Source organism: Botrytis fragariae, assembly GCF_013461495.1.
Source record: "Botrytis fragariae strain BVB16 chromosome Unknown tig00000163, whole genome shotgun sequence".
Lineage (NCBI taxonomy): Eukaryota > Fungi > Ascomycota > Leotiomycetes > Helotiales > Sclerotiniaceae > Botrytis > Botrytis fragariae.
In genome coordinates, this window is record NW_023500999.1 from 152631 (window position 1) to 178837 (window position 26207).

The 26207-nt window shown below is 42.4% G+C and overlaps 6 protein-coding genes across 6 annotated transcripts; 3 read left to right on the forward strand and 3 right to left on the reverse strand.

The window, feature by feature from the left end:
- Positions 1-4667: 4667 nt before the first annotated feature.
- Bfra_009654 (uncharacterized protein) lies at positions 4668-4932 on the forward strand (the record flags this gene model as incomplete). The annotated part of the gene is made up of 2 exons (XM_037339995.1): positions 4668-4724; positions 4774-4932. The coding sequence occupies 2 exons, from the start codon at positions 4668-4670 to the stop codon at positions 4930-4932; spliced, it is 216 nt and encodes a 71-aa protein (XP_037189218.1).
- A 126-nt stretch (positions 4933-5058) lies between these two features.
- Bfra_009655 (uncharacterized protein) lies at positions 5059-5334 on the forward strand (the record flags this gene model as incomplete). The annotated part of the gene is made up of 2 exons (XM_037339996.1): positions 5059-5125; positions 5153-5334. 2 exons carry the CDS (start codon positions 5059-5061, stop codon positions 5332-5334), a joined length of 249 nt encoding a protein of 82 aa, XP_037189219.1.
- A 5775-nt stretch (positions 5335-11109) lies between these two features.
- Positions 11110-14035, reverse strand: Bfra_009656 (putative chy zinc finger domain-containing protein; the record flags this gene model as incomplete). Its single annotated transcript, XM_037339997.1, has 4 exons — positions 11110-11668; positions 11722-13366; positions 13756-13763; positions 13890-14035. 4 exons carry the CDS (start codon positions 14033-14035, stop codon positions 11110-11112), a joined length of 2358 nt encoding a protein of 785 aa, XP_037189220.1.
- Positions 14036-18006: 3971 nt separating this feature from the next.
- Bfra_009657 (putative nadh-dependent flavin oxidoreductase protein) lies at positions 18007-19374 on the reverse strand (the record flags this gene model as incomplete). Its single annotated transcript, XM_037339998.1, has 2 exons — positions 18007-19235; positions 19287-19374. 2 exons carry the CDS (start codon positions 19372-19374, stop codon positions 18007-18009), a joined length of 1317 nt encoding a protein of 438 aa, XP_037189221.1.
- A 726-nt stretch (positions 19375-20100) lies between these two features.
- Bfra_009658 (putative gdp-mannose pyrophosphorylase protein) lies at positions 20101-21596 on the reverse strand (the record flags this gene model as incomplete). The annotated part of the gene is made up of 4 exons (XM_037339999.1): positions 20101-20127; positions 20178-21347; positions 21404-21460; positions 21525-21596. The coding sequence occupies 4 exons, from the start codon at positions 21594-21596 to the stop codon at positions 20101-20103; spliced, it is 1326 nt and encodes a 441-aa protein (XP_037189222.1).
- A 1390-nt stretch (positions 21597-22986) lies between these two features.
- On the forward strand, positions 22987-26133 carry Bfra_009659 (putative dynamin family protein; the record flags this gene model as incomplete). The annotated part of the gene is made up of 5 exons (XM_037340000.1): positions 22987-23191; positions 23252-23981; positions 24036-24446; positions 24496-25721; positions 25778-26133. The coding sequence occupies 5 exons, from the start codon at positions 22987-22989 to the stop codon at positions 26131-26133; spliced, it is 2928 nt and encodes a 975-aa protein (XP_037189223.1).
- Positions 26134-26207: the final 74 nt, after the last annotated feature.

Here is a 26207-nt window from a genome sequence, read left to right on the forward strand (position 1 = left end):
CCATTCATCTCTTCCAGAAAAAGAAGCAACACTAAGAAAGATCGCACGAGGGTTTGGAGATCCCCGTTGCAATATTGATATTCAAGGGATCGGAAACAGATGCCAGAAAAAGAAAGAAGAGAATGAATCAATATAGGAGCAAAAGAATTGACATCAAACAAAAAGAATCACATGATTGGTATTTATTTCATTTATACCTATGTCAAAGGAGAGGAAGAAGCTGGGAAGGAACAGATAAATCTAGAATGGGGTATATTTATTTGTTTATTTGTTTATTTGTTTATTCATTGCTTGGTTGATTGATTCAAAGATTGGCGACATCCTATTCGTGCGCATCGTATTACGACGCATCGTTGGATGATGTATGTGTGTAGCATGTAAGTAATCTACACACTAATACGGTACATACATCCGATAGGGATTTACATACCTCGGTATGGGATCAGAGAAGAACTCCCTCCGTATTGGTACGGAGAGACCGTGAGTGAGTGATAGGCCTCGTCTCGGATGCGACGAAGTGAAATCCTGGTGAGGGAGGTAGGTAGCTGGGTAGGGAGGGAGCCTTGCCCACCAGTGATCTTGCGACTTGGTGGTTTGGTTTCGTTCGTTGGTGGGATGGATGGAGGGAGGGTCATCATGAGATGTGCAAAATAAATGCATATGGAGATACCAAGGTATGAATTCTTTCCTATGATTCGCATGGATAATTGAGGGTATGAGGACTAATGGTACTGGTAATGGTAACGGGCAAGACAAGGCGTAATTGTGAAAGTAAATAAGTAAACAAGTATCTGAGTATAGAGTGGAGATAGACCAAGTAAACGTTGATCTGAAGGACTCCGTATTGATGGCGAGAGAATAGAAAATAAAATCAAGAAAATAAAAATACAAATCCCTGCACCACTCTCACATTATTTATTTATTTATTTATTGATTATTATTTTCTAACTCTCCCCATTCCAACATTTCCGTCCCCTGGGTCTTGGAAATTGTCAACAAGGGATCGAAGCGATGAATGCCCTTAACAGGCGCCACGGCTCGCTTGGATCCTCGTACCGGCGGTTGAGCGCCGGGAGATTCGAGGAGATTGGAATACATGTTCACATGTTCACATGTTCACCATGAGAAAAACGCTCGGGCGGCGCGTTATGATTTTGAGGATGGGTGCTTGCTTACTTGTGTGCTCGATGAGCCTGAGCCTGAGCCTGAGCCTGAACCGAAAACTCGGAGAGAAGGAAGATATGGTTTGTTTCATTTGTTCTGGAACAGTAGTTGAGAGTTGGGAAGCGGAGTCGGGAAATGGGAAATGGGGATTGGGAAATGAGGGATGTGGATGTGGATGGGGATGATGGGTAGGTAGGGAGGCGCTCGTATGGCTTTGATAGAGAGAAGGGAGATGAATAAATGAATCGTGAATGAAGGGCATCACAGACTTGATTCAGGTGATGAGCTTTGATTCATTTGTGATCCTTTAGATGGAAATATCATGGATGGATAAATGGATGGATCGTCGTCGTTACAGTAGTGGTAGTACAAAGTCATAGAACAGGAACGGCATTATGGAGCAACTGCTTGTGTTCTGTGTGCATTACCCACCTGCCCGCTGGGGAGACGAAACGGGAAGTGTGCGTGTTTCGGATTTGGGGTTGGGGTTTGAGGGTTTAGTGGATGGGATGTGGATGGGATGTGGATGTGTGTGCTATTTGTGTGCTATGTATGTGCGGTTTGCGATGTGTGTGCAATGTGGTGGGTGCTATGTGATGTGCAATGTGCTATGAGCTACTACAGAGAAGAAGTTGAGTAGGATGTTTGAAGTCTGTGAAACTTATCTGAGGACGCAGGATTGTCTGTTTACTCCCTCCGCATGTAGAATGTTGTGACTTTGATTATCATATCATATTTCACTCTGTGCTATACGCCATGGGCTATGTACTATGTGCATACCAATGTGTTTAAGAATGCATGTATGGGGAGATATATTGACTGAGTCGTGATGTAAGGATCAATAGTATCCATCGCATCAACACACTATTAAATGTATATTTTCCATACCACTGATTGTCAGACAGATTTGAATCAATGAAATGCATGATATCGATTATCAATTATTCATTCTACGAATGGTGACATTCTCAATCACGTTCTCAATGCATAGCACAAGGTCTTGATTACAAGTACTCTGTACGAAATGCATACCTCGTGGAATTTAAAGAGGTTCATGCACTCCACAAAACCACACCACACCACCCCTTTTTTTCCAAACACCCCAAAGGCTAAGCAAGTCAAGACCCTGGGTCGTCCCGAGAAAAAAAAAGCTTGTCAGTGCTTTCACTCAATCCATCCAATGCATTCAAACTTGGTTCAAAGTATCTTTTGCCCAGTTCTTCCCAATTCATTCGTGGATAGTTTCACATTCCCCAGTAATATGTAATGTATACGCAAACGTCATTTATATCATCTCATCCAAAACATCATATGGATCTAATCTCCTTTTAACTTTCGCAAGCACCGAGATATAGCCCTTTTGACTTACTTGTGCTATCATATACCTTTCCTTCCCGTGGCCGTGGCGTCTCTAGTCCCAATCCCCGGATTCTATTCTTCCCCTCCCCGAGTCCCTTCGAAACTATCCTGCTCCAATGTGCCGATTTCTTATGCACATCCAGTATAGCTTCAAACAAGCTCATCTCCCACCTATCCAGAATCGATTGGGAAATCTTCTAGAAACCCTTCCTGAAGACCCAATTTGGTTGGACTCAGTATACTATGCTGGGTACGCATTGATGTGATTTTGATTCTATTGATTAACGAACCGGTAACAATGTTTCCGCGACCCGTGAATTGCTTTATGGATGGGAAGTGGTTGATCTCATTTCTTTTCGGGGATCTTTGTATGGGAATGATTCAAAGTTTATTTTGAAATTGGGGATGGAAGGTAGAGATGAGAAACAGGGGTTTTTCTTTTGTCTCTGGGTAGATATTCTTTTCATTCTTTTCATTCGGATTATTATTATTATTTTATTATTATTATTATTGTTATTATTGTTTTCGATTATTTTCGATTATTTTTAAATCTCTTGTTCTTATTTGATTTCGACCTGGGTTTATTTCCATCTACGAAAGTACGAGATGTGAGTCGGGATCATCAGAAGTGGAGGATTGGGAACCACGGAAGAAATACTATATCGAGTATTCCGACACAATCAATTCCCAGCCAAATTGCATGCGTTGCTCACTCACTCGCGTGCTTCCAGATTGTCACAAAAGTCCCTGCAGATTCTAGAAGTGAATATAGCCTGTGAAAAGATACTACCCTTTGTGCATACGTACATACATGCATGCGTATATACAACGGCTTTCTATTGTCAAGGCATGTTCAAGTATATTACTGAGGAGGATATCATATCCATCAGGATCACGCAGTAATAGAATCGATACAGATCAATCTATGTAAGACGAACAGACGTTAGGCAAGTAAACGATAGATAAGATTGCTACCCTTCGCGGAGCATGACGAGCGGGGCTGGATGGGGAACCCAAAATCTCACCCGAGACGATGAGGCGTGTAGGCAAAAGGCTTTATCACTTCATGTGATGGAAAAGGATGATACGGGCAGTGAGATGAGATGAGATGAGATGACATTCTTCAACGGGGAGGAACGGGTGATATTGCTCGGTCATTGAGTACTTGATATGGTAAGTTTGCTTGCGCGACGTATACGTGAGGATGAGGAATATCGCAGCGGAGATGGATGGATACGGGGAAGGGAAGATGGCTCGCGGATGGAGATTTACCGTGCCGCGAGTATGAGGGTGAGGGTAAGATTCTAGAAGAGAGTTTGGGAGGAAATTGTCTGTACTGGTGGTAAAGCATTCTCGCAATGATAGTAAATACTTTTCTGCAACAACACATATCTCTCGATTTCATAACGTGACGATAGCCAATATCTCACTGTATCAAGACACGATAACATGATTGAGCACAGCATCAAACTACAACAATCTATAATACAGTAGATAATATCACCAGCTGATTAAACCTCCAAACCTTCCTCGTCAAATCCCCTCGTATTCATTGGACGGAAAATTATCGGAACAATTTATCCGAGCGCCGGTAAAATTTGGATGAGCCGCCTGGCCGCGACACAAACACGAGATCAAGATTGGGTCTAGAATTTTTCACATGATTTTTGCTTTTTATCATCAGGGATCATTTTGCGGTCTGGACTTTAGATTCTCACTCGATTCATGAAAATCAGATTTCGGGACAGAGAATAAGAACCTCATCGTCGTGTGTGTTAATGGAGTATGGTAGATTTGTGAGAATAGATCACGCTTCACTTCATCTCACATAATGGGAAAGTCTCTTTGGATATGTTTAAAGGGTAAAGAGACTTATGCAGGTACCATTACGAAATTGTTCACTATTTTCTCAATAGTCTTTTGACGATACCCCTCCTCGGATTCATTCATTCCTTCATTCATCCAATCATTCATTCGCTTGAAAAACATATCCGGATTCTTCCAGACCATCCATCCATACCAAAATACCCATCCCAGAAGTTCCAACTCCAAATTAACCATTCATATTATCCCAACCAACCACGCGACTCATATCAATTTAACCACACCAACACAATAGGGCATCAATACCCCAATTCGAAATCATGTGTCAAAACCCACGCGTGGTAATTGGCGCCGTAGCGAAAAAGCGTGGTAGCCCTGTTTGTTTGCCCTACCAATCCTTGCTTCTCATCGCTTCCCGTTCTACAGATTGCCAATGGTGGACGATACTCCGGGATTAGTTCGCGTAAAGAGATCCTAGCAGCCGGACCAACATCCATGTGGATTTCCGCACGGCGGTTTTTCGATTTTGGCGTATCCTGGGAGTGGGGAAGTCAGGATGAGTTGAGGTGGTATTCGGGCCGGTAGGGACTTCAAGCGTAATGTGGGATGCCTCCGAGGAATTGGAGCTGGAACTTTGGGCGTGAGGAGTCTGGATGCTGGATGCGGATGATTGGGATAGTGAAATTGCAGGGGATGGTTTGGGGATTAGGAATGGCTGGATTAGGAAATGCGGAGGGAATGGCTTGGGCTGGGATTGATCATGTGATTTTAATCACGAGTGAGGGATGCAAGAGAGATAGAATAGGTGAGATGAGTGCCGAGGTGTTAATACTCACGAGTTACTCTATGCTGACGACAAAGGTCATATTTGGATATCATGTGAGATGCTTCTGGCTTCGAGCTCAAGTGCACAAGAGATTATCGTCGTCGCAAGAATATCTATCGCAGAATACCTATCAGGTAGCCATCTTCGCATGTGCAAGGTAGCTAAGTCTAGATGCAATATATTTAAATCCCGAGTTCCAAACTTCCCTTTCGTCTCCATCTCAATTCATCTCTCTCTATCCCACGAGGAACACAGGTTTGGGCTCCCTACTCACAAACCGACATCTAGGATTCGAATCCCCCAAATATCCCAAGGTTATCAAATTTCAAAATTACCACGCGAGGCATACAAGATGCAATCTGGAAAATCCCATGTGTAAACGTTACATGCGCTTTATCGCAATACAGAAGCGAGATGTCAAAGGTGTACAGGTTACATCAATTTCCTAATTCGATCTATCTCTCTACCGATGTTACGGGCGTAGGTACTCCACTCCCACGTTTATTTCATCGGTTGGAGGGTTTGGTGTGAAATGGGAGTTTGAACTGTGATGAAGGGATTGATAATGATAATCAATGAGGACCTGATGCCCGTTATTGGGGGTCCGGATAAGAGATTATCGGGTAGGGGAATTGGTTCGAAAACGGAAGGTAGACTTTGGCGAAATCCTTCATATGCCAAATCTGATTTGGTAGGTATAACCCCCACGAATATGTGTTGTAAATTTGATCATCGGCGGTAAGGTTATAGCACGTGTTCTAGGATGGAATGGACTTCAATTCAATCAAATCACGGTAACCCGAGTTTTCTCACGATGCCTAAAATCAATCTTCTTGGGAAAATAATTGAGGAATATTGGAAGATACAACCAACGGTACGTGCAAACCCTATCAAGCTCTTGCCTATCCCATGAATCACAATCTCTCATCGCAGATTCCCGAAACAAGCCAACACAGACAAATCAATCAATCTCAAAATGATCAAAATCCACATCACACGTTTCTAGATAAAAATTACCTATCAAGCGATGAGCCCAGATCATTTGCATGTCCTTACACCGTCTCTTCTATCCCTTCATTTATCCATTTATCCTTTTATCCTTTTTATCCATGCTTCCATGTGTTCTTCCATCATTCTATCTACCTTCCAGACTATGTATGCTAGGCTGGCACGGCTGGAAAGACATCACTTAATTTCTTTCTTCTTTCTCAGAAGTAGTTTTCCGGGCTCTAGATTGTCTCACCGTGCTTCAACATCTGTGTTATGTAGATGGATAGGTGGGAATCAAAAATTGATGTCACATCACATCACGATGCATACATACATGTAGACATGGTCCCCGGCGGTATTTGCAAAGAGCAAGGGGAGAAACGGGTTGGAAGTGAAAAGTTTCGCTTCCGAACATGCAGATGTGGAGTTTGGTGGGGAATGAATTGTTCCGGAATGATTTTTTTTTCTCTTTCGGTTCTTTTCTTCTTTTCGTATTACGATATATTTGAGGATTTTGGGAGGGGGGGACAGATATCGAGTACCGGTACCGACCGTTGGAATTGGGCTGCGCATGGGAGATGAGATGAGTCTAGGAATTTTAGCAAGTTGGACTGTGCTGTTTGGTTCATGGGACACATGGACGGACTTGGTGGACTTGGTGGAGACGGTGAGACAAGACATGTTAATTATACTCTGGCTCTTTGAGACAGACGGCTCGGCTGTACCATTTCACTTTTGGGTGGATTGACTTCCTACTGACGTATGTAATCTAGTGGAAAGGGAATTTGGAGTTGATTTAGAGTTTTAATGGAAATTAGAGGGGGGGATGACAATGTGTTGTTCCCATTGGTAGGAGGAATAGAAGTCGGTTTTTTGCTTGGTATGGAAAAACTCCATACCAACCATGTCAGTCGCATGGTAGATTTGGAAAACTCAAATAGAGTATTATTTGTTTCTTTCTTTCGTTATTTCTTTGCGGATCCGAAATTTGGTGGACGGAGGTGATGGGCTGCATATGCAGCATCGAGACTCGAGACTCGAGAAGTAGTGCAGTATGGAGTTATACGCATCTTGTGATTGTGAAAAAGGTATGGGTATGGGTATTGGAAAATGTACATCGAGATCGAGGAGTGTGAATTTGAAACAAAATGATGAGATAGTATCATCATTTTGAATTTTGGATCTTCAATGGATATTTGACTGATGGAATAGATTTTGTGTTGTTTGATTTGTGTGGGGAATATTGGAAATAATGGAAATATTGAAAACAAATATAAATACAGTTTTTTTTCGGGAAAAGTCATGTTTTATTTGCTCGGTTTCGATGACTGTTTTTGGGGGGGGGGTTGTCTGATAGTTGTGAGACTTCCTTCTACAAATGAGATACTTGAGTTTGAAGCCGTTCTGTCGGAATCTAGGTATCGATACATTGTAAATATTATATGGTAATTAAGATATCATATTCGAGTGAATGTATGTATGTATGTATGTATCACCATGCAACAAAGTATATACCAAACCAATCTTTTCGTTCATCATGCATCCATCCATTCATCACAATCTCTGACTCATCAATCCTCAAACCCGAATACTCGGAAAGAGGAATGAATATATCGGAGAGTTTTCACGCGTGGTGAAGAGCGGTCGGGACTTGGCTATTGTTGTGTTGTGTTGTGTTGTGCTGTGGTGGCTTGGGTTGGATTTCGTTGGGTGGTGATTGTGGTTGGGTTGTGTAATGTGGGATGGGTGGTTTGATGTGTTGCGGTATCTTGTTGTATGTTGTTTGGTGACAGGTTATGTCGTATCAGGCTGTGACGCGGTAAGTTGTGTGATTTGATGTATGATGCTATGCGATGTACGGGAATGGGATGGGGATGGGGATGGTATGGAGAGATGGGGAAATTGTTGGGCTTGAGGAGTTTTGAAGGTTATGAAGTTATTGCATTGGGTGGTTAGGCGGGTTGCAGAGGTTGAGGTGGATGTACATCGGATGGTTAATGATAGATGGATGGGTGGGTGGGAATATAGTGATATACTGCTGATGATGATTTATATCTATATCCATATCCATATCAAATTCGAATCTCCATCTACACAAAAAACTAAAAATAATACATATGTATATACGTTTCAACAATAAAGTGAGTGATCAGGATTCGCAACGACTTAGTTCTCTTTCGTTGTTCTTAAGAATAACGATGTGTGAGAACTGTGGGGTTTGGGTATGATGTACAATGTGGTGTATAATATGAGGAAAAGAGGGGTGGGATGGTATCGTATGTATGTATATATATCGCCCTCTGATCTTATGGCTTTTGTTCTGGGTTGTTTGCGTGGTACATGGATTTAAGTGTGGGTATGTGTGTGTGTATGTATATAAGAGATGTAAACACAAACCCGGAAATCAAATTCGGGAGACTAAATTGGAGGAGCGAGATGATAGAGTACTTGGTGTACAGTATATAGTATATATTGTATATTACATAGAATCCGAAAGTTTGAAAGAGAGGAGGGAAGAGAAGAGACCTCGGAGGTTGGGTCTGTGCTATGTGTAGAGAGAAAGGGGGAGAGATGTATCAAGTTCCGATGCCAAGTCGATCGATCGATCGACTGGTGAAGGTGGATGGTGAATGGATAATGGAATAGATGATGAGATGGATGATGGAACGGATGGGGGATGATGAGGAGGAGGGGTTTGTGTAATGTGGGTGTGTGTAAAAAATCTAAATCACGAATCTAGGACTTGAACTGGGGAGGTTGACTTGGAGGAGCGATATACAGTACTTCGTGCATACAGTTTAGGGATTGAGAGATCTTGGAGATTAGGTATATGGAGAAATATGGAGTTCCTGATGTGAAGTCGATGGGTCAATGAAAGTGAGTGGGTGGTAGGATGGAGGATGGATGATGGAGGGCTTTGTGTAATGTGGAGTTGGAATGGGATGGTGTTGGAGTGTGTGGTGTGTGGTGTGTAGATTACAGGATATAGGTTGTAGGATATAATATCTTTCCAGTTTTCATCTCGGGATATATATATATGTGTGTGTGTGTGATGATCACTTGCAGATATACATATACATATATACATACATACTTAGCGATATCTTTAGACTTTTTAGCTACGGAGATGTCTCCGTGTGGCTGTATACTTAGTTTGCTTATATACATATTTACTAACTTACTTACTCATCGATATCGTATATACGGGTTGAAGTTTGGAGTTTAAGGTGGGCGTTCTAAAATCTATATTTATGTAGTTTGGAGCTAAGGGAGAGTGTCTAGATCATTGATAGATAGATGGATGGATAGATGGATGTTATGTCCTCTTATATGCGTCGAAATTTGAGGTGTGAATATGAATGATTGGAAGGTAAACATGTAATAGTTTGTTCATTTGATATAGCTATGGGGTACTGTTAATATCGCGAAGATAATACGTGAGTGTACGGAATCAATCTATGTAAATTTTTCCTTCCCGCCAAGATCCAACGGGAATCTTGTTTTATGATCTGGTAAGAAGATAGATACCTACCTACCTACCCAAATACCCCCCAAAAGAGATCGGTACCACAAAACTCACGCCGTGTACCCACCCCCATCCGTCATTTCTTCATCCGTCCATCCAGAGCTTCCGCAAGTGGGGTTGTGAGATGTCAATATGCACTACCACCCTCCCTATGCATATATGCATGTGGAAAATCAGAATCAAAATATGTGCATCTGTGTGTACACAATCGATATTGTATCGCGTATACACTTCGCATTGTGATTCGTGCGCGTGGGGGTGAGGGGAAGGTCCGGGGAAGCGAGGAGGGGAAGGATGGGAACATGAGGGGAAGGGAAGGAGAGTATTTGTGTGTGTGTGTGTGTGTGTGTGTATGGAAAGTCGGATTAATTAATCAATGATTGCTTAAATAAACAAATAAATAAACAAGTAAATGTGCATGATGAATAACTGAATGAATGGAGGGAAGTACATATTTGTATGTATGTATATCTTTACTCTATCTACTCTCTGAAATTCTCAACGCAAGAAGCATTAATGAATAAATGCATAAATAAACAAATCATCCCAAATCTTTCAAAATCAAAAGCCTAGAATGATTAGCCAGGTTAAGCCAAGTCCAGCAGACAAGATAAATCAATTCGTGAATTTGTATTGTATTGCATTATATCCATTGATCTATTTTGTTCCGTCTTCTCTTGTGAAATATCACCAAACCCGCAAAAGAAACAAAACAAAACAAAACAAATGAATAAATAATCTCTCCCTCCATATAAATCACAATAAGTAAATCAATAAATCAATCAATAAATAAGTAATTATCCATAGCCTATATACCATGCTACATACATGTATATCCGTATACATCAGTATATTCCGGGTTCTGGGAGCCAACACGATTAATGCGTTGCGTGTGTAGCTAGCCTGCCCAGCCCGTTATCTTGGCAGTGTAGAGAAAAGCAAGTAGAATATTGCAACACGAACTCGGTTTCGGGGATTGCGTGCGTGCGTTTCGGATCGGGATCGGGATCGGGATTGAAGTCGGGATGGATGGGTAGGCATGAGAGGAAGGGAGGGAAGGAAAGACTTTGTGAGATGTGATGGTTGGGTATGGGAAGGAAAGGGTGTGTTTCATTCAAGGGGTTGTTTGGGTGGGATTAATATTTGTATACTTGTTCATTAGTTAGAATTTTGCGGGGATTGTTGCTAGAATGCATTGAACTGGGTTATTGGGATTCGTGGCTGTAACTTGTGGTTTGATCAAAAAAGGGTGTGTGTGAGTGTGAGAAGTCTAGATGTTTTGGTTGAGGGTCTATTGAGTCTAGATTGTTTAAATTTCAAGAAATATATCGATACATCAATTCAATGAAAACATTCTCAAATTGGTTTCCCAAGTGCTAAAGTACCCCAGAGCCTCAATCCAACCATCTCCTCAACCGTCTCAAGTCTTCTTCACCGTGCCGCCACCAACCCTCCTATACTTCCTCTTATCCTTTCTACTCATCCTCGTCTTATCTCTCGTCCCCTTTCCTCCCTCCCAGAAACTGGCTCCTCCCCTCCTCCTACTAATGACCCTCTCTCCGCATCCTGCACAATCTTCTGGTCTATAATTCCCCTCCCTACTACACCATCCACAAATCATTCTCTTAGCCCATTCATTTACATGTTCTTCTGTTTCATCGTGACATTTATCACATGGATATACCTTTTCACAACAACTAAAGCGAAACCAGCGGTAACTCTTACCGTAATGGCGACAGAGGCCGTTTTTGGGTAGAGGAGTACCAGGGACGATACCAAGTGTTTCTTTCTTCTTTCTGGGGAGGAGATTGTGAGGTGTTGCCGAAGAAGAAATGTGAAGAAATTTGATAGTAGGAATCGAAAAGGTGAACTTAGAGTGACATTCTCGACAAACATTTGTCGTCGTTTCGCCGCGGATGGAAACGATTCCAGGAGAGGGATACACGGTGGAACATGTGGAGCATGTTGGTGTGAAGGTACTGTTCATGGTTAGTTAGGTGTTGAAGTGGAGAAGAAATGTAATGTGACTTACCTAGGTAACATATCACTAACTACACAACCTTCCAAATCCAAAAATCCAGCGCGGACATTGCTTGCGTGAACAAAATCTCGACGGTAGCAAATTGCAAGTGCAGTTGCACATTTCCTACATGACTCGGTCTTTTGAACTCCAGTTTGAAGACCTTTGATCTCTGTAATCTCTCTGCAACGAGAACATTTGACAGAGATGTTTAAGGTGGTAACCTCCAATAATTCAATGCCATAAAGTTCAATGAAAGGAAATGATATAGCTGTACCACGTTCAGGATTTGGTGTTGGGTTTTCAGGTTCATGCTCAACTCCGACACCTCCTTCGTCAGTTTCTGATTCGTCACCGCTGTCATAAGAGTACATTGAATCAGAGTCAGAGTATTCGGCATCCTCAGCATTGACAATCGTCCATTCGGGTGGTCGAGCAATATATTGAATGTGACCCTTCTCTTCATTTTCATCGATGGAAACACTTTTTCCCTTGACATCCTTTTGTTCTTCAACAACAGGCGACGGTGTTCGTACAACAGGAGTAGGTTTTGGCTCTGTATTCAAAACAGTCTTCGCAAGGATGTGCATATTTTGTGCAAGGTAATTAATATAACCCATCAAGCTCAAAGTTTTTGCGTCTTCAGCTTTCTGCCCAAATCCTTTCTCTACGGACTTTGCTTCCGGAGCATCTACTCCTTCCAATTTGATTCGGCAAGGTTCGAGTGGATAGATAGTGGGCACAAAAAGTTGAATGGCTTTAACAGCTTTGATCGACGGTGGCAAATCTCCTCGTTTCCGGGGTTCAATTGGAATGGTATATGCAATCCCATCACTAGATTTCTTGTAAAGGGGTAATCTACCCATTCTCGCTTCCAATTGTCTGGTCTCTAGTTCTCTCTTTTTCGATGCCTCAGCTTTCTCGAATTCTGTGAAACTTACAATTGGTTTAACTGGAGTAACCTTGGGTTGTTCTGATTCTTTCATTGCAGATTCAGGCTGAGGTGGTGAAACCACAGGTTGTACTTCTCTGCTCGGAATGGAAAGATGTCGCGTGTCTTTATTCATGACAATTTTAACTGTCTCGGCTTTTTGCGCAGATAAAAACTCTTCTAAATGCTTATCCAAGGATTTCATCAAATCCAATAAGGTAGCATTCTCCTTTTCATTAACCAATTGATCAAAGCCGTTCTCTACATTGATAGCAAATCCTCTAGGAATATCCTTATTCTCTACCCTCAAACTAGGCGGGGAAGTAGGATATCGAGGAGGCACTGTAAGAGAACATTCCAAAGCAGTCATCTCAAAAGGGAAATCTGGATCCGACGGTGTGAGATTGAACTTGAGAATAGTAGTACCCTCGGCATTTCCAGATGGGCGAATTTCCTTGGGAGAAAATCGTCTTCGAATTTGTCCTAGCTGAAATTCTCGAGGGTTTTCAGTTTGTGCTTGTGGTACCGGCTTTGACACCACCCGTGATGCTGGAACAGGATTTGTGATAGCTTGTGATGAATGATTTTGAATCACATTTTGTCTTTGTGTAGCTTCCGATATCGAAGCCTGAGAAACCTCGGGCACTGTTTTGTTTACCGTGGCACGGCTAGGAAGTTTCGTCGGGTCATGGATGAATGAACAACTGTCACCAGCTCGACAATTCCCTAAAATATCAATATTAGTACCTTGTCATCATGGCATAGCTGATTTCCTCTTCATGTGCTTTCACATGTGTTTCCAATATCACGTGGTGTAACCCAAGATATACCCAATGGTAATGACAATTGTAATGATACGAACGCCTCATGACAAACGCCACGGTTCAACAGATAACCCCCAACCATTCATCTCCATGATCATATCAACATCCCACGCTCATTACCGATGATCGGTGAATCACGGGATCTCCACCATGACTGCAACATCATGCAACTTTGCATTACCCCATATGCAAGACGATACCCTCCAATTCTCTTTTCTCCCCAATTTCCGGCAATCCAATGAAAATATTCCAAATCAATTGATGGATGAATAAAATAAAATGAGAATTTACCTGATTTACTGAAGTAACGACATATCCTTGTTTTCAGCGGCTTTGGAGAATGAAGTTCGAGAGCTTGTGAGGCGGAATCATGTTCGTTTGTAATATCTGCCAACGCATCAGTTCAATTGAAGCAAGCAGATGACCCTAGGCAGAAAGCCATAATATGCACTACGACCCGGGTTTTAAGGTTGATGCATAAGGGGAAGATAGGGAAAATCAAGCAAATATGAAGGCGGTGAATATGTAAATAGAGCTTCTGACCTGTTGGATTTGAAAGATTGGATGTCATGGTATCTAAAGATCGAGGAGGTATCGATGAGCTGGGCATAAGAGGTCTCGGAGGGTTATCACGAATAGGTATAGAATGATGTTGAAAAGACGGTATGGAATGTTGATCTAGATAACGAAATACGACTTTTTGGTGTATGATAGATGAAGTTAATTGAGTCGATTGTCAGCAAGGTTTCCGTGCAATCAGTCGGTAAGAAGGAATCGCAGATGATATGCTTTTTTGTTGTGCGTTGTTGATATTCTTGTCTGTTGATGTTGATGTTGATGTTAATATTGATGTTCTTGTTTTGATATCACGAGGAACCCAAAGGATTTGATACCAAGTGGTGGCCAATTTATCAAAGTGGAAATCTTCATAAGAATGAGTCGAAATCAGCCATTCTGACAACGTTATGTAACAATGACTCTGATATGCCTCGGATTTGAGTCATTCATTGTTTACAATTGAATTGAGTTTTTTTGATATCAATAATAATAATATTTTTATTATTTTTATTATTTTCTTTGTTATTATTTTTGGTATTTCTATTTTTATTCTTCATTATTTCCAACTATTATATCCATTCAATTGAATTCAATAACTTTATTTCTTTTTCTCATAATGTTTCATCTGCCACACCCTCCATTATACAATCGGGACATAGAGCCGATGTCGTCACTCCTCAACATACAAGCATGCAAGCACACTTGAAGATTTTCTTGATTGATCAACACAAAGATTGATAGAAAGGTCGAGACCATCAAAAAACAAACAACCCTTGAAGCTATCCTTATCATCTCTTCATCTCATTCATCAGTCAGCATACGAGGAGATGAACAAATTGATATATCAACATATTCATAAGTCAATACGTCAATATGCTAGACATCGAGATCCACAATCTACTCGGGCTCCTTTGCCGAGTCGGCACTCTCACATGTTATAGTTAATATGTTCGACATAAGTATCAATATATTGATATCTTCAAGCTAACATTCTCCCATTCTATTTGAAGATTGGGCATGACTTACCTAAGTTTTTCTAATCAACGTCCGCAGACACGAGCAAGCCATTCCCCCATTCCCCCACTTTATTACTCATTACAGTCTTCTACCTGGTGGCGTATGTATGAGGGTTACTTTACCATCAATACTCAACGCCACAATATATGAATCATCTAGACTGGCATTACCTAAGATTCAGATGTCAGAAAAGGGGATTTATCGCGAAATCTATTGGCTTGGGTATTTTATAGTGATTGCAGATACTTTATTCCAATCTCCAAGTTTCCAAGTCGTGAACTTGGGGAGGAACGATTGGTTGGTCGCTTCAAGCTAGGATTTGTAGGCCGGTTGTTGGTCGCGAGGTAATGGATGGGGTAGTGTCCATTCAAGAATCAATGCTCACTCACGTGTGTTGAGCTTTCTGTACATTCTGGATTTCTTTTTTTAGAGAGAAGGTAAGTCAATTGAAGATTTGCAGGCGATGAGCTCTGGACAGCGTTTAGGATAGTCCCCTCTTGGTGATAAGTGGTGCAGATATAGAGACCTTGCTACATTAATTTCAACCCTAAATTATTAGTGGAAAAAACTGAGCGGTGTCATTCATATGAAATGCGATATTTGAGAACCATTCGATATTCAATCTGTTCATGATATTCTACCAATTATTAGTCCCGATGTTTCCATGGGATATTCCTGTCTATGTTAGTGGCTTTAAATAGGGGTTTCCCTCAAAACGTCGCTTCGTTGGTGTAATATTACTCCAAGGTCAAAACATAAGACAAACAAGTGAATCAATGATGAAAACAAATAGAAAGCATGTAGTGTAATAGTATATCTCCAATTGATTGGCATGCAGAGGACAGAGTTGGGACATACTCTCTATATCGCCACGAGCGAGGATCAGGACTTTGTTCAAAGATGTAATTCCTTTCGCTACGGTGATTTAAACTTCAACATGAGTATTTCGAGGTATTTTTCACTCTCCGTGGTGGTCAAATCCAATCAACGATAGATCTTCAAACTGTGGATACTACCTAAGTAGTAACAGGTGACCGCAAAATCCACCGCCATAACTTCTGGCCTGTTTCGATCACCCAAGCTATCTGAAACTCCATTGTAAAGCGAAACACTTTCATGTATTCGCACTCGAATGAAAGAATGACTCTGGAATTTTATGATATGTTAACATGAGATGAAATTTCGAAAAATCATACACTTTCCCCATTTCACCGCGCTGCAGTGAAGCTTCCGTGTAAACCGGCAGTCTAGTACTGAATCCTAATGAGAATTAGACATTGAACGGCTGGTCCCATCTTTGCTTTCCGCTGGCAAGAAGCGGAGACTACAGATAGTACATATTACACGCAGAAAGCATCCAAGCAGCTCCCCAAGAAAGCACGAAAACCCCATCATTCCCGCATCATCAAAAAACATCACACTTTCTTGCCCTTCTGAGCAATATTGATATTAACAACAAGCGTCTAGATTATAGATATCCCTGCATTGTGAAGTTCACAGATATATATATACGTATAGTATATTGATGTCAGCGAGAATGTTAAGAGGAATATGGAAGTTAGATATATGGATTCTGGATACTGGACTGCCTATGTGGTTATATGATATGATGTGATATCAATTTTGCTCTGAATACACAGGTTAGCAGACTGTAAAAATTGGAAACCTCGGGAAATAGGGGATACGAGAGTTGTTATTGCTTGATGAGGTGATGTATGCATGCTGGGAGTTGAAGAGAGAAGGCTGGGTCTATTGAAATTCAAGAACACTCTCACCCCCATTCTCTCAAAGCAGCATGCCTAGAAGGTCTTTCATCAATCCTTCATAATGGAAATGCTTGTATGAGAAACATTGTGTTTGTGTATGCCCCTCACTTCTCCGTGCAGGCGCTATCCGTACCTCTCTCTCAAAATATGTAAAATAGCAAGACACTCACTTTACTTCACTTCACACATACCACCAAATCCCATCCATACCAAAGATATCCAGAAAGATCTAAGCCCACCAAATCATCTCAATACACTAAGACTCATACAGAATCTTAATCCCAATCCCAATTCCAATAATTCTCAATCTCAATCCCGACCTCAATGAATCCAACCAATCCTAATCAAACACAACAAATAACATCTACTCATCTACCCACCAGCGCCCACCCATCAACTACACAACTCTCAAGATGTGAAGATACTTGAAAATAATGGAGGAGTAGTTTATGTAAGGATTTCGGATAAGTTTTCGATGATTTATATTTGAGATGTGGAGGAGATGGAGATAAGAGATGGAAAATGAGAGATGACGAGATGAAGATAGAAGAGAGCGGGAATTAAGAATGGGAATTGAATTAGCATTAGACTTAGCATACGAATCGATCTGATTTAATCTGTGAAATATAGTCATGAAGTAATAGTGTGGAGGAATTATATGTATATACCTAGATATATATGGTAGATTGATTAATTTCTTTTAGATTTCTTAGCTTGGAGAATAATTGGGAGTTGGACTTGGGAGTAGAGTAGTTTGGGGGGAAGGTGTGGGATGATAGGAAGTAGGAGGGTATGCGTTGAGATAGAACGGGGTGAGATAGGATGAAATGAATGGCGTTGGATCAAATAGTAGGAATTCCAGATATCTGAATGGAAAGGGGTCGAAACTTGGAAGTTTGTGTTTCTAGTGTACTCAGTGATGAATCATGATTTGGAACTATGATAGATCCATACGAAGGGTACAATTTCTGAAAAGAATAATGCTATCCAGCGAGAGATGTAAAAGCGCACATTCAAGAAGGGAGGAAATGTAAGAATCTAACAATTTTTTTAGAATGAATTATACGTATACGGAATTAAAGAAGTAAAACCGCAGGTCGCATGTCACAAACATCATCTCCTATCCTCTCCTCCCCCCATCTATTTCCCCTTCCCCTCCCCCTCTCACCACCCCCCAAATCAAAGGTTCAAACACTCTTCTCTAATGCCCCCCCGCCTTCCCCCTAAACCCCCACCTCATCTGATGCGCCACCATAATCCTGACCCCTAACTCCTCCGCCCACTCCCACACCAACCCCGGATTTTTCTGAAACCCCCTCGCTACAATCACCAAATCTAATTGCGTCCCCTCCTCCCCTCCCTCCACATCCTCGTCTACACCCCTCTCCCCACCCCTCCCACTCAACAACCGCTCCGCCTGCTCCCCACTCCCAATCATCCCCACCGTCCCAACCAACATCCTCTCCCCCACCACCCTCTTGATCTCCTTCGCAAACGGCGCTTGATACCCCAGCCCCGCCGTAATCCTCTGTTTCGGATGATTCGCTCCCGAAGAAATATCCATCAAATCCACTCCCCTATCCGCCAATATCCCCGCCAATCTCGCCGAATCCCTCACCGTCCAACTCTCCTCCTCAAACCCCTCATAATCCAAGCAATCCGTCGCGCTAATCCGCAAAAAAAGCGGCATTCCCTCGGGAATAATACTTCGTGTAACTTCCACAATCTCAAGCGTGAGACGAATGCGATTTTCAAAACCCCCTCCATACATATCATTCCGTTTATTCGAAACGGGAGACACGAATTCATGAAGTAGATACCCATGCGCATTATGGATTTCAATAACATCGAATCCAGCTCTAAGTGCGCGTTTGACAGAAGCAGCCCATGCGTCTTTAAATTCTTGAATATCTTCAAGTGTCATGGCAGAAGGCGTGCAATGATGTTCGTCAAAGGGAAGAGCACTTGATGCTTTGACTTTGGTGGGCCATCCGCCTGCGTCCTCTGTTGCGACGGCGGCGCGATCGAGCCATGGGGCTACCATACTTGCTTTTCGCCCTGCGTGGCTTAATTGAATTCCGATTAGTTGGCCCTGGGAGTGCGCAAATTGTACGATTTCTTTTAGTTTGTCGCCTTGAGAATCTAACCATAGTCCGCTGTCTTCAGGAGTGATTCTTCCTTCGGGTAAAACGGCGGTAGCTTCTACCATTGAGAGACCAGGACCGCGGGAGATGATACCGCCTAGATGAGCCATGTGCCAGGGGGTGAAGTGGCCGTTGGAAGCGGAGTATTGGCACATTGGAGAAAGCATGATGCGATTTTGAAGAGTGAGAGAGCGGATTTTGAGAGGGGTGAAGAGTTTGGGGGTTGAAGGGCTAGGGTGGAGGGCTGTGCCTGAGGGGGACTTTGGAGAGGGGTGTAGAAGGGGACCTAGATGACGTTAATAATCTGCAATTTTGAGAGTGTTTGGAGGACGTACACCAGGTGCAGGAGTGTTAAGCAGACCTGGTCGTGGAGTACTGGTACCACATGGAACACCATGTTGGGGATGAGGTGTTGGTGTTGACATTTTCCTTTGCTATTATTGTTGTAACTTGTAAGATTATTATTGGAAAATGAACGGATTGAATTGTGTATGTCAATTGCAAAACATCGAGGACTTTCTCAATCTTAAATATCCACCTCCATACAAAGAAGCATTCTCCCCGCACCTACATGATGCATCGTCGTATGACATCACGCCAACCTTCCATGCATGCTCCAGACTTTGATGAATAATAAACTCGCATCCGCGTCGAGGTCTCTTTTCGGCATTGTACATCTCTAGTCTTTCAAAATGCCTCCTAACATGCCTCTATTATCTGTTGGATTTAATTCATCGTACCACAGCTGTAAACAACCGGGATTGATTGGAGATATTTCGTCCTTCCGGTATGTTGTGTTGAGGGTTAGTAATCTTGCTGCAGTGACCAATACTTTTCATGAAAGGAGAAAAGGCTGTTATGGAAATAGTAAATTGACTTGGCATATTCCCGTGAGATGCCCGATACATTCCTGTGCTACCGAGCCGAGTATTGTCCGACATACACATTGAAAACGATCAGTACTCTACGTTCCGATAATTTGGGCACGATGCTTTCGGAAAATGAAATTGAATTAACCAAAATAGATTTTGATCTATGATATGAACCAATGACTTTTAAAACATCACGGAGAGCGGTGGGTAGAAACCTTGAGTAAGAACGCCATAGTATTAATTGTAAATTCCTTTGCATACATAAATCTCATCAATCCATTACATGATGACTTCATTGGAAACATCCTGTTTTTGTTAGTCAAAATACGCGAGTACCACAGGATAGAAAAACGTACCCTCTTCAACTCCTTGAATGGCAAACAGACACAGTTCTGTACACGAACTTCATCACCAACTCCACACTCCTTACCCAGGATAGTAATACTTTGAACCTTGACACCATTCTTGATGATGCTGGTAGTATGGCTATTAGCTGGTGTAGGAGTTCCCTCAACACGAGCCCAAGCACCAACTCTACTGTTCCATCCAATAATTGAGTAGAGAACACAAGCGTCATGCTTAATTTCAGCATCTTCCAAGACAATAGACTCCTTTACTCTGACACCAGGGCCAATGACAGCACGAGGACCGATCGAAACATTAGGTCCGAGTTTGGCGGTTGGGTCGACGTGTGCAGTTGGATGAATGAATACTGGTCCGAGGATATTGGCAGATGGCTTGGCCAATTCCTTAGAACCAGTTTGCGATGCCTTTTGGAGGTATAAGGCATTAGCTGGAATAGCCGAGCCAGCAGTTTTGATTTGTCTCCAGAAATCCTTGGTCTCATGAACGAAGAATTGTTTGCTGTCGGCAAGATCACTCAAAATATCCTGTTCCAATCTAAGAACTTCATTCTTTTGCACATCTTCATCATCTTGGAAGAATGAGGACTCAAGGTTCTCGGAGGATGGGTAGGAAACAAGACGTGGACGGTCGGTACGGCGCTTGATGGCAGTTCTAATGGAAGGGAAGATACATTCGGTTGCGAAGAGATAAACACCGCAGTTGATCAAGTTCGAGATGTGCGATTCTGGCTTCTCAACATAATGAAGAACTCGGCGCGAGTGCGAATCGGAAACGATGCAACCGAAGTTGCTGGCAGCATCTTCACTGACACGGGTACCAAGAATGACAGCTTCAGCATCTCTATCTTCGAATAACTTGAGCATATCATTCAATGGGAATGAACAGCAGACATCTGCGTTAAGAACGAAGAAACGTTCTGGTCGTCCCTTGAGGATAGCATCTCTGAAATGGTACAGACCACCAGCAGTTCCCAAAGCTTGGTATTCTCTAAGGTAGACGATCTTGATTTGAGGGAATTCGTGTGCAGCATCCTTAATGAAATCGCGGAAAACGGATTCGTCGTAGTAACCGATCATGCACACTTCTTCGATGGAGGGGACTTTTGCGATGGCGGTGAGACAGTGCCAAACGATGGGATGACCGGCAACTTCGAAGAGTGGCTATAGATAATGAGAGTTAGTAAAATGCCGAAAGAAGGGAATATAAATGTATATACCTTTGGAAGATCCAAGGACAATGGTCTGAAGCGGGTTCCTCTGGATGGTCCACCAACCTAGTAGCCTCATCATCAGCCTTCTTCCTTGCGCATCTGCATACTTTTATGAATATAGATTTACCAGAATAACAGCCTTTGTTGCTGCTTGAGCAGCACTGCCTGGTCTTGCTCTATGTGGGATTTGTAAGGACATTTTGAATGATTGAAGTGGTGAGGATATATTTTTTTATGGATGTTTTTCAATATAATTCTGCAGGATTAACATGAACATGAACATGAACACCTGGCATTGGTTCTAGAGCTGTGGAATTTCAGTAGCATGGCTTGTTCCGTTGAAATTAGGGGCCTCAATGGTCCGTGCACGTGCATATAACACATAAATCATGCACAAGTCACGTGAAGATAAGAGGATAAGCCAGCTAGCACGCAGCTCCTGACTCCACTTTCTTTCCCCTCACTCCAAAGACAGATATATTTCACTTCAATCACACCTCATCAAGTCCAGCCATGAGGACTGTACCTCATTCGCAACATTGAACCATGACACTCGATCACGCACACACAAGAAAGAGAGTATCGCGTTCGGTCAATGTGAGAAGCCGACTCAAAAAAACAAGTTCAAGAATCCTAGCCACCGGAATCCATTTCAATGGAGAGGCGCATCGTATTAACATGGATCAAGACTCAACTACCCGTTACCGCGGGGTGATTAGAGTGAAGTCTGTCAGATTGGAGTCCAAACATCACTCAAATCTCCTTGAATTACCCAAACGGGCAGTAGGAATAGGATCACGATCTATCCAAATGATGCAGCTGCATATCTGAAGTTCTATCAGATTCTCGAGTGTTTATAAAAATTAGTTTGACCATTCTTTGCAGTTTTTATAGGTATCTATCAGTTTTGGCGGAGAGGGCTATACAAATCTGATAGTCGTCTGAAATATACCAAAGTGATATCAAACAAAAACCAAACAAAGCTACAGAATTGAGGTTATTCATTTTCTCTAATCGCCGATTCCCAAGCCTTTCCTTCCAATTCCTTATTCACTCTTAGATTCTTTTGTCTCTCATCCCATGGAATCTATTTGCCCTCAAGACCATATGCAAACACTCTACGCGGTCACGCTCGCGTATTTTGACAATATTTGTTTCCTTCTGTCTTCCTTTTATCCAATTTTCTTGTCACTCGTATGAAGTCTTCTTTGACTTCTGCAAAGCAACTTGCAGAAATCTCGGACTTACTCGCTTCACTCTCTTTCTGTATACAAGTCCAAGTTGCTGCCTTGCAAAAATCTTCTCCCACAATTTCAGTGCGTTCTGCTGGCTGACTCTGAGTTGGAACGATCTTAAGTCCCATAGAACAGTCTTCTACCTTTGTTTTATCAGAATAAGATCTCATTTGATGTTTCCAGATCTTACTTTTGCACGGTATGGCATTCCGATTCTTCATCTTCACATGTATGGGATGCAGCACACCACGATCTTAAAACCTCCTATGCCTCTAAGTCTGTCGATCTATGCAGTAGCTGATACATAATTGATACAGGATAACACTACCAAAACTTATATAATCCATCTTCATAATGGCTTATCGGGTGCCCAGAAATCGGAAAGAGGACTTCACTCCCACGAATGGGCAATTGTCAGTTTCTTCACGCACAAAACTCCCACCAGGTCCTCGGGCAGTCAAGAAGGAAAAACCGGCCACTAAAGATCTACACGGCACCATAGAGTCTCAAGCTCAATCCGAACAGCCTGAATCTGATCCGGCTCTTCATTTTGACAACAGTGAGAGCTAGTTTATCCATATGCTTCATTGCACGTTAGCTAATCACCAATGACTGGCAGGATACTCACCTAACTCCTATTACCTCGCCGATAACAATCATAGAAGCAAATCTGTTACCATCGATATGGAGAACGGCGACGGTATCAAGCGGATTGGTGAGCTTGCCCAGAAGCTGATCGATCATATCAATGAGATGCGAAAATTTGAACTTGAGCATGTTGCTAGCCTTCCAAAACTCATACTTGTCGGAGACCAGAGTGCTGGAAAATCATCTCTGATGTGTGCCTTGGCAGGAATACATGTACCTCGCGACAAGGGCTGTTGCACTAGATGTCCTGCCAACATAATTACCACACCATCGGTAGATTGGTCATGCACCATCTCACTTGTACAGGATTATAGGTACGACGCGCGAAAGGGACAGCCAGTTACGATCAAGGACATAAAAAAACACCAACCATTTCCACCTTGGGTTAAGCAGGATCAGGTCCAAACTGAGTTCGCTAGACTCACAGATAAATCAGAACTCGCGAATTATATGAGATGGGCTCAAATTGCTCTACTCAACCATGACCAGGATTACAAGCAGTTCATACCTGGCACCGGAGAAAGAGCTAAAGCAGGTAACACTGATATAGAAGCCAAAATCACACCAAATGTTGTCAAAGTCCAGATTTACGGACCTCAACTTCCCGCTCTTTCATTCTTCGATTTACCTGGTATTATTTCCAATATGCCAAACCCAGAAGAGAAGTACTTGGTGGATGTTTTCGAAAACCTTGCAAAAGAGTTCGTTGATTTGTTTCTCCTGAGACTATTGGCAACCACACTTACACTTCACAGGTACATTAAACAAGAAAATACTTTGATCATCTTTGCCATGAGTATGACTGTTGACCCGGTCTTATCGAGAGCGAAAAAGGTCATCGAAGATTTGAACGCCACAAGCCGATGTGTGGGAGTACTGACAAAGCCAGACACTCTCGCAGATAGGACAGGTAACACAGATTTCGAGAATATCCTGAGAGGGAAGGAACATCGACTGGGACATGGCTGGTTAGTTACCAAACAGCCTGGGCAAGAATTTCGAGCGAACGAATCGGACTATCATGCAAACGCTCGCAAAGAAGAGGTGGAATTCTTTGAAAATGATCCACTGTGGAAGGGTCCATGGTCTGATTTCCTCAACAGATGTGGTACTAACCGAATTCAAAATGTACTTTCTGAACTCCTCGTGACTTCGATTAAGGAAGAGTCAGTATCCGAGCACCCTTCGATTCCTGAAGCTATCTAACATCTATAGCATCCCTCAAATACAAAAGAAACTTAGTGCGTATAGAGCTAAGATCGACGAAGATCTCCGGAAGCTTCCAGAGTTGCCGAGCCAAAACGTTCAACTTGAGGTTCAGAGGTTATTGCATAATTTCAGCCAAGACGTAAAGAGACTTGTGACCAGCGAACATACTGAGACCAATTTTCATGGGGATTGGACCAAGCTTTCGCGCCAATTCCACGATTTATTGATATATATTAAGCCATTGATCGTCTGCTCGCATAAATCGGACACACAAAAGATCCCGGTCATTAATCTTGACGAAAGTGATGATGAAGAAGAATCTGCATTGGTTGATGCACCTGATACATCTGGTAGGAGGCGCAGATTCCAAGATGTAAGTAGTGATGTTGTTCCCTCGCCAACATTTAAAGCAGAAAACTCGACCCCTGAAAGACCCAGACCAAGACCGATACTCAATGCCAGAGGTCCGTCAAACCCTTTCCGAGGAACCGTCTTCCAGGAATATGCAGGACTTGGTCGAAACTTTGCGAGCATTGGCGATATTCAAAACAGAATGCAGAATAGTAGCTATGGTCTACCAAAGGTAGTAGATCCCAGGATTCACCGATTTTATTGTCAGAAAGCTGTGAGTAGGTGGAAAGAGCCCTACAAAGCAGTGCTTCTAGCCGCTATGACAATACTACGTCTGTCTGTACAAGGCATTCTGGAGAAGCATCTAGGTATTTATCGACAAACTTTCCTCTTCAAGAGATCTAAGGAAGCTATTCATGAATGGCTTGACAAGCTTCAAGAACAACAGCTCCAAACGCTTGAAGATATATATCAAACGGAAAACTTCGCTCCATTCACTTTGATGGAAGATGGGATCAACGAGAACAAGAAGGCTGAGCTGGAGAAGCTTCAGCAATCTCGCCACAAGCATCGTGCTAATTGCTTTGTTGACAAACAGTTAGCCATGAATATTAAAAAAATCAAAGCGGAAAAATCTACTCCCGAATACCACAAGGCGAGACAGATCCTCGTAAGTCAGGTCACCCCGGAACAATTGGGTAGAGATGACTTTGACGTTCAAATCGATGTCGCAGCTTACGTTCGAGGATATTATGTTGTTGCAGCGAACAGATTTGCGGATAGTGTGTGTCTCAGCCTAAATAATCGTCTGTTTCGCCATGTCCATGAACAAGTCGAGAATCATCTTGAAAATGTACTGGGTACTAATCATCCTGAAAATGGTAAATATTTCCACTCCTGTTGTATACTATAGAGACTCACATGAATGAAAACCTAGGCATTAGCAACAGCCAAATTTTAATGCAGGAAGACAACAATGTGGCCGAAGATCGTCGCAAACTATACAAAGCGAAAAAGAATCTTACAGATTTCGAAGAGCGATTCATGGACCTTGTTGCAGACTGCAATAGCCCTGGAGTTGATGGGTACAATGATCCATGTCTTACATCCCCAGAAGAAGCTAATCGTTCAGAAACCCCAGAAAATGAGCAACTCAGATATCGCGGCCAAAGCCCTGTTGAAGATATGTTGAACCGGCGTCGCAGTATGTACAATTATGAGCATGAGATGCGACAGGCTCACAAGAGAGGTAGTGGCTACGTCAATGATTTATCGCAAAATGACGAAGACTAATCTTCTCGTTTTGAATTTGGCGAACGACAATTTGCTCCATATTCGCTATCCGGTCGTATGGAATCACATATTTG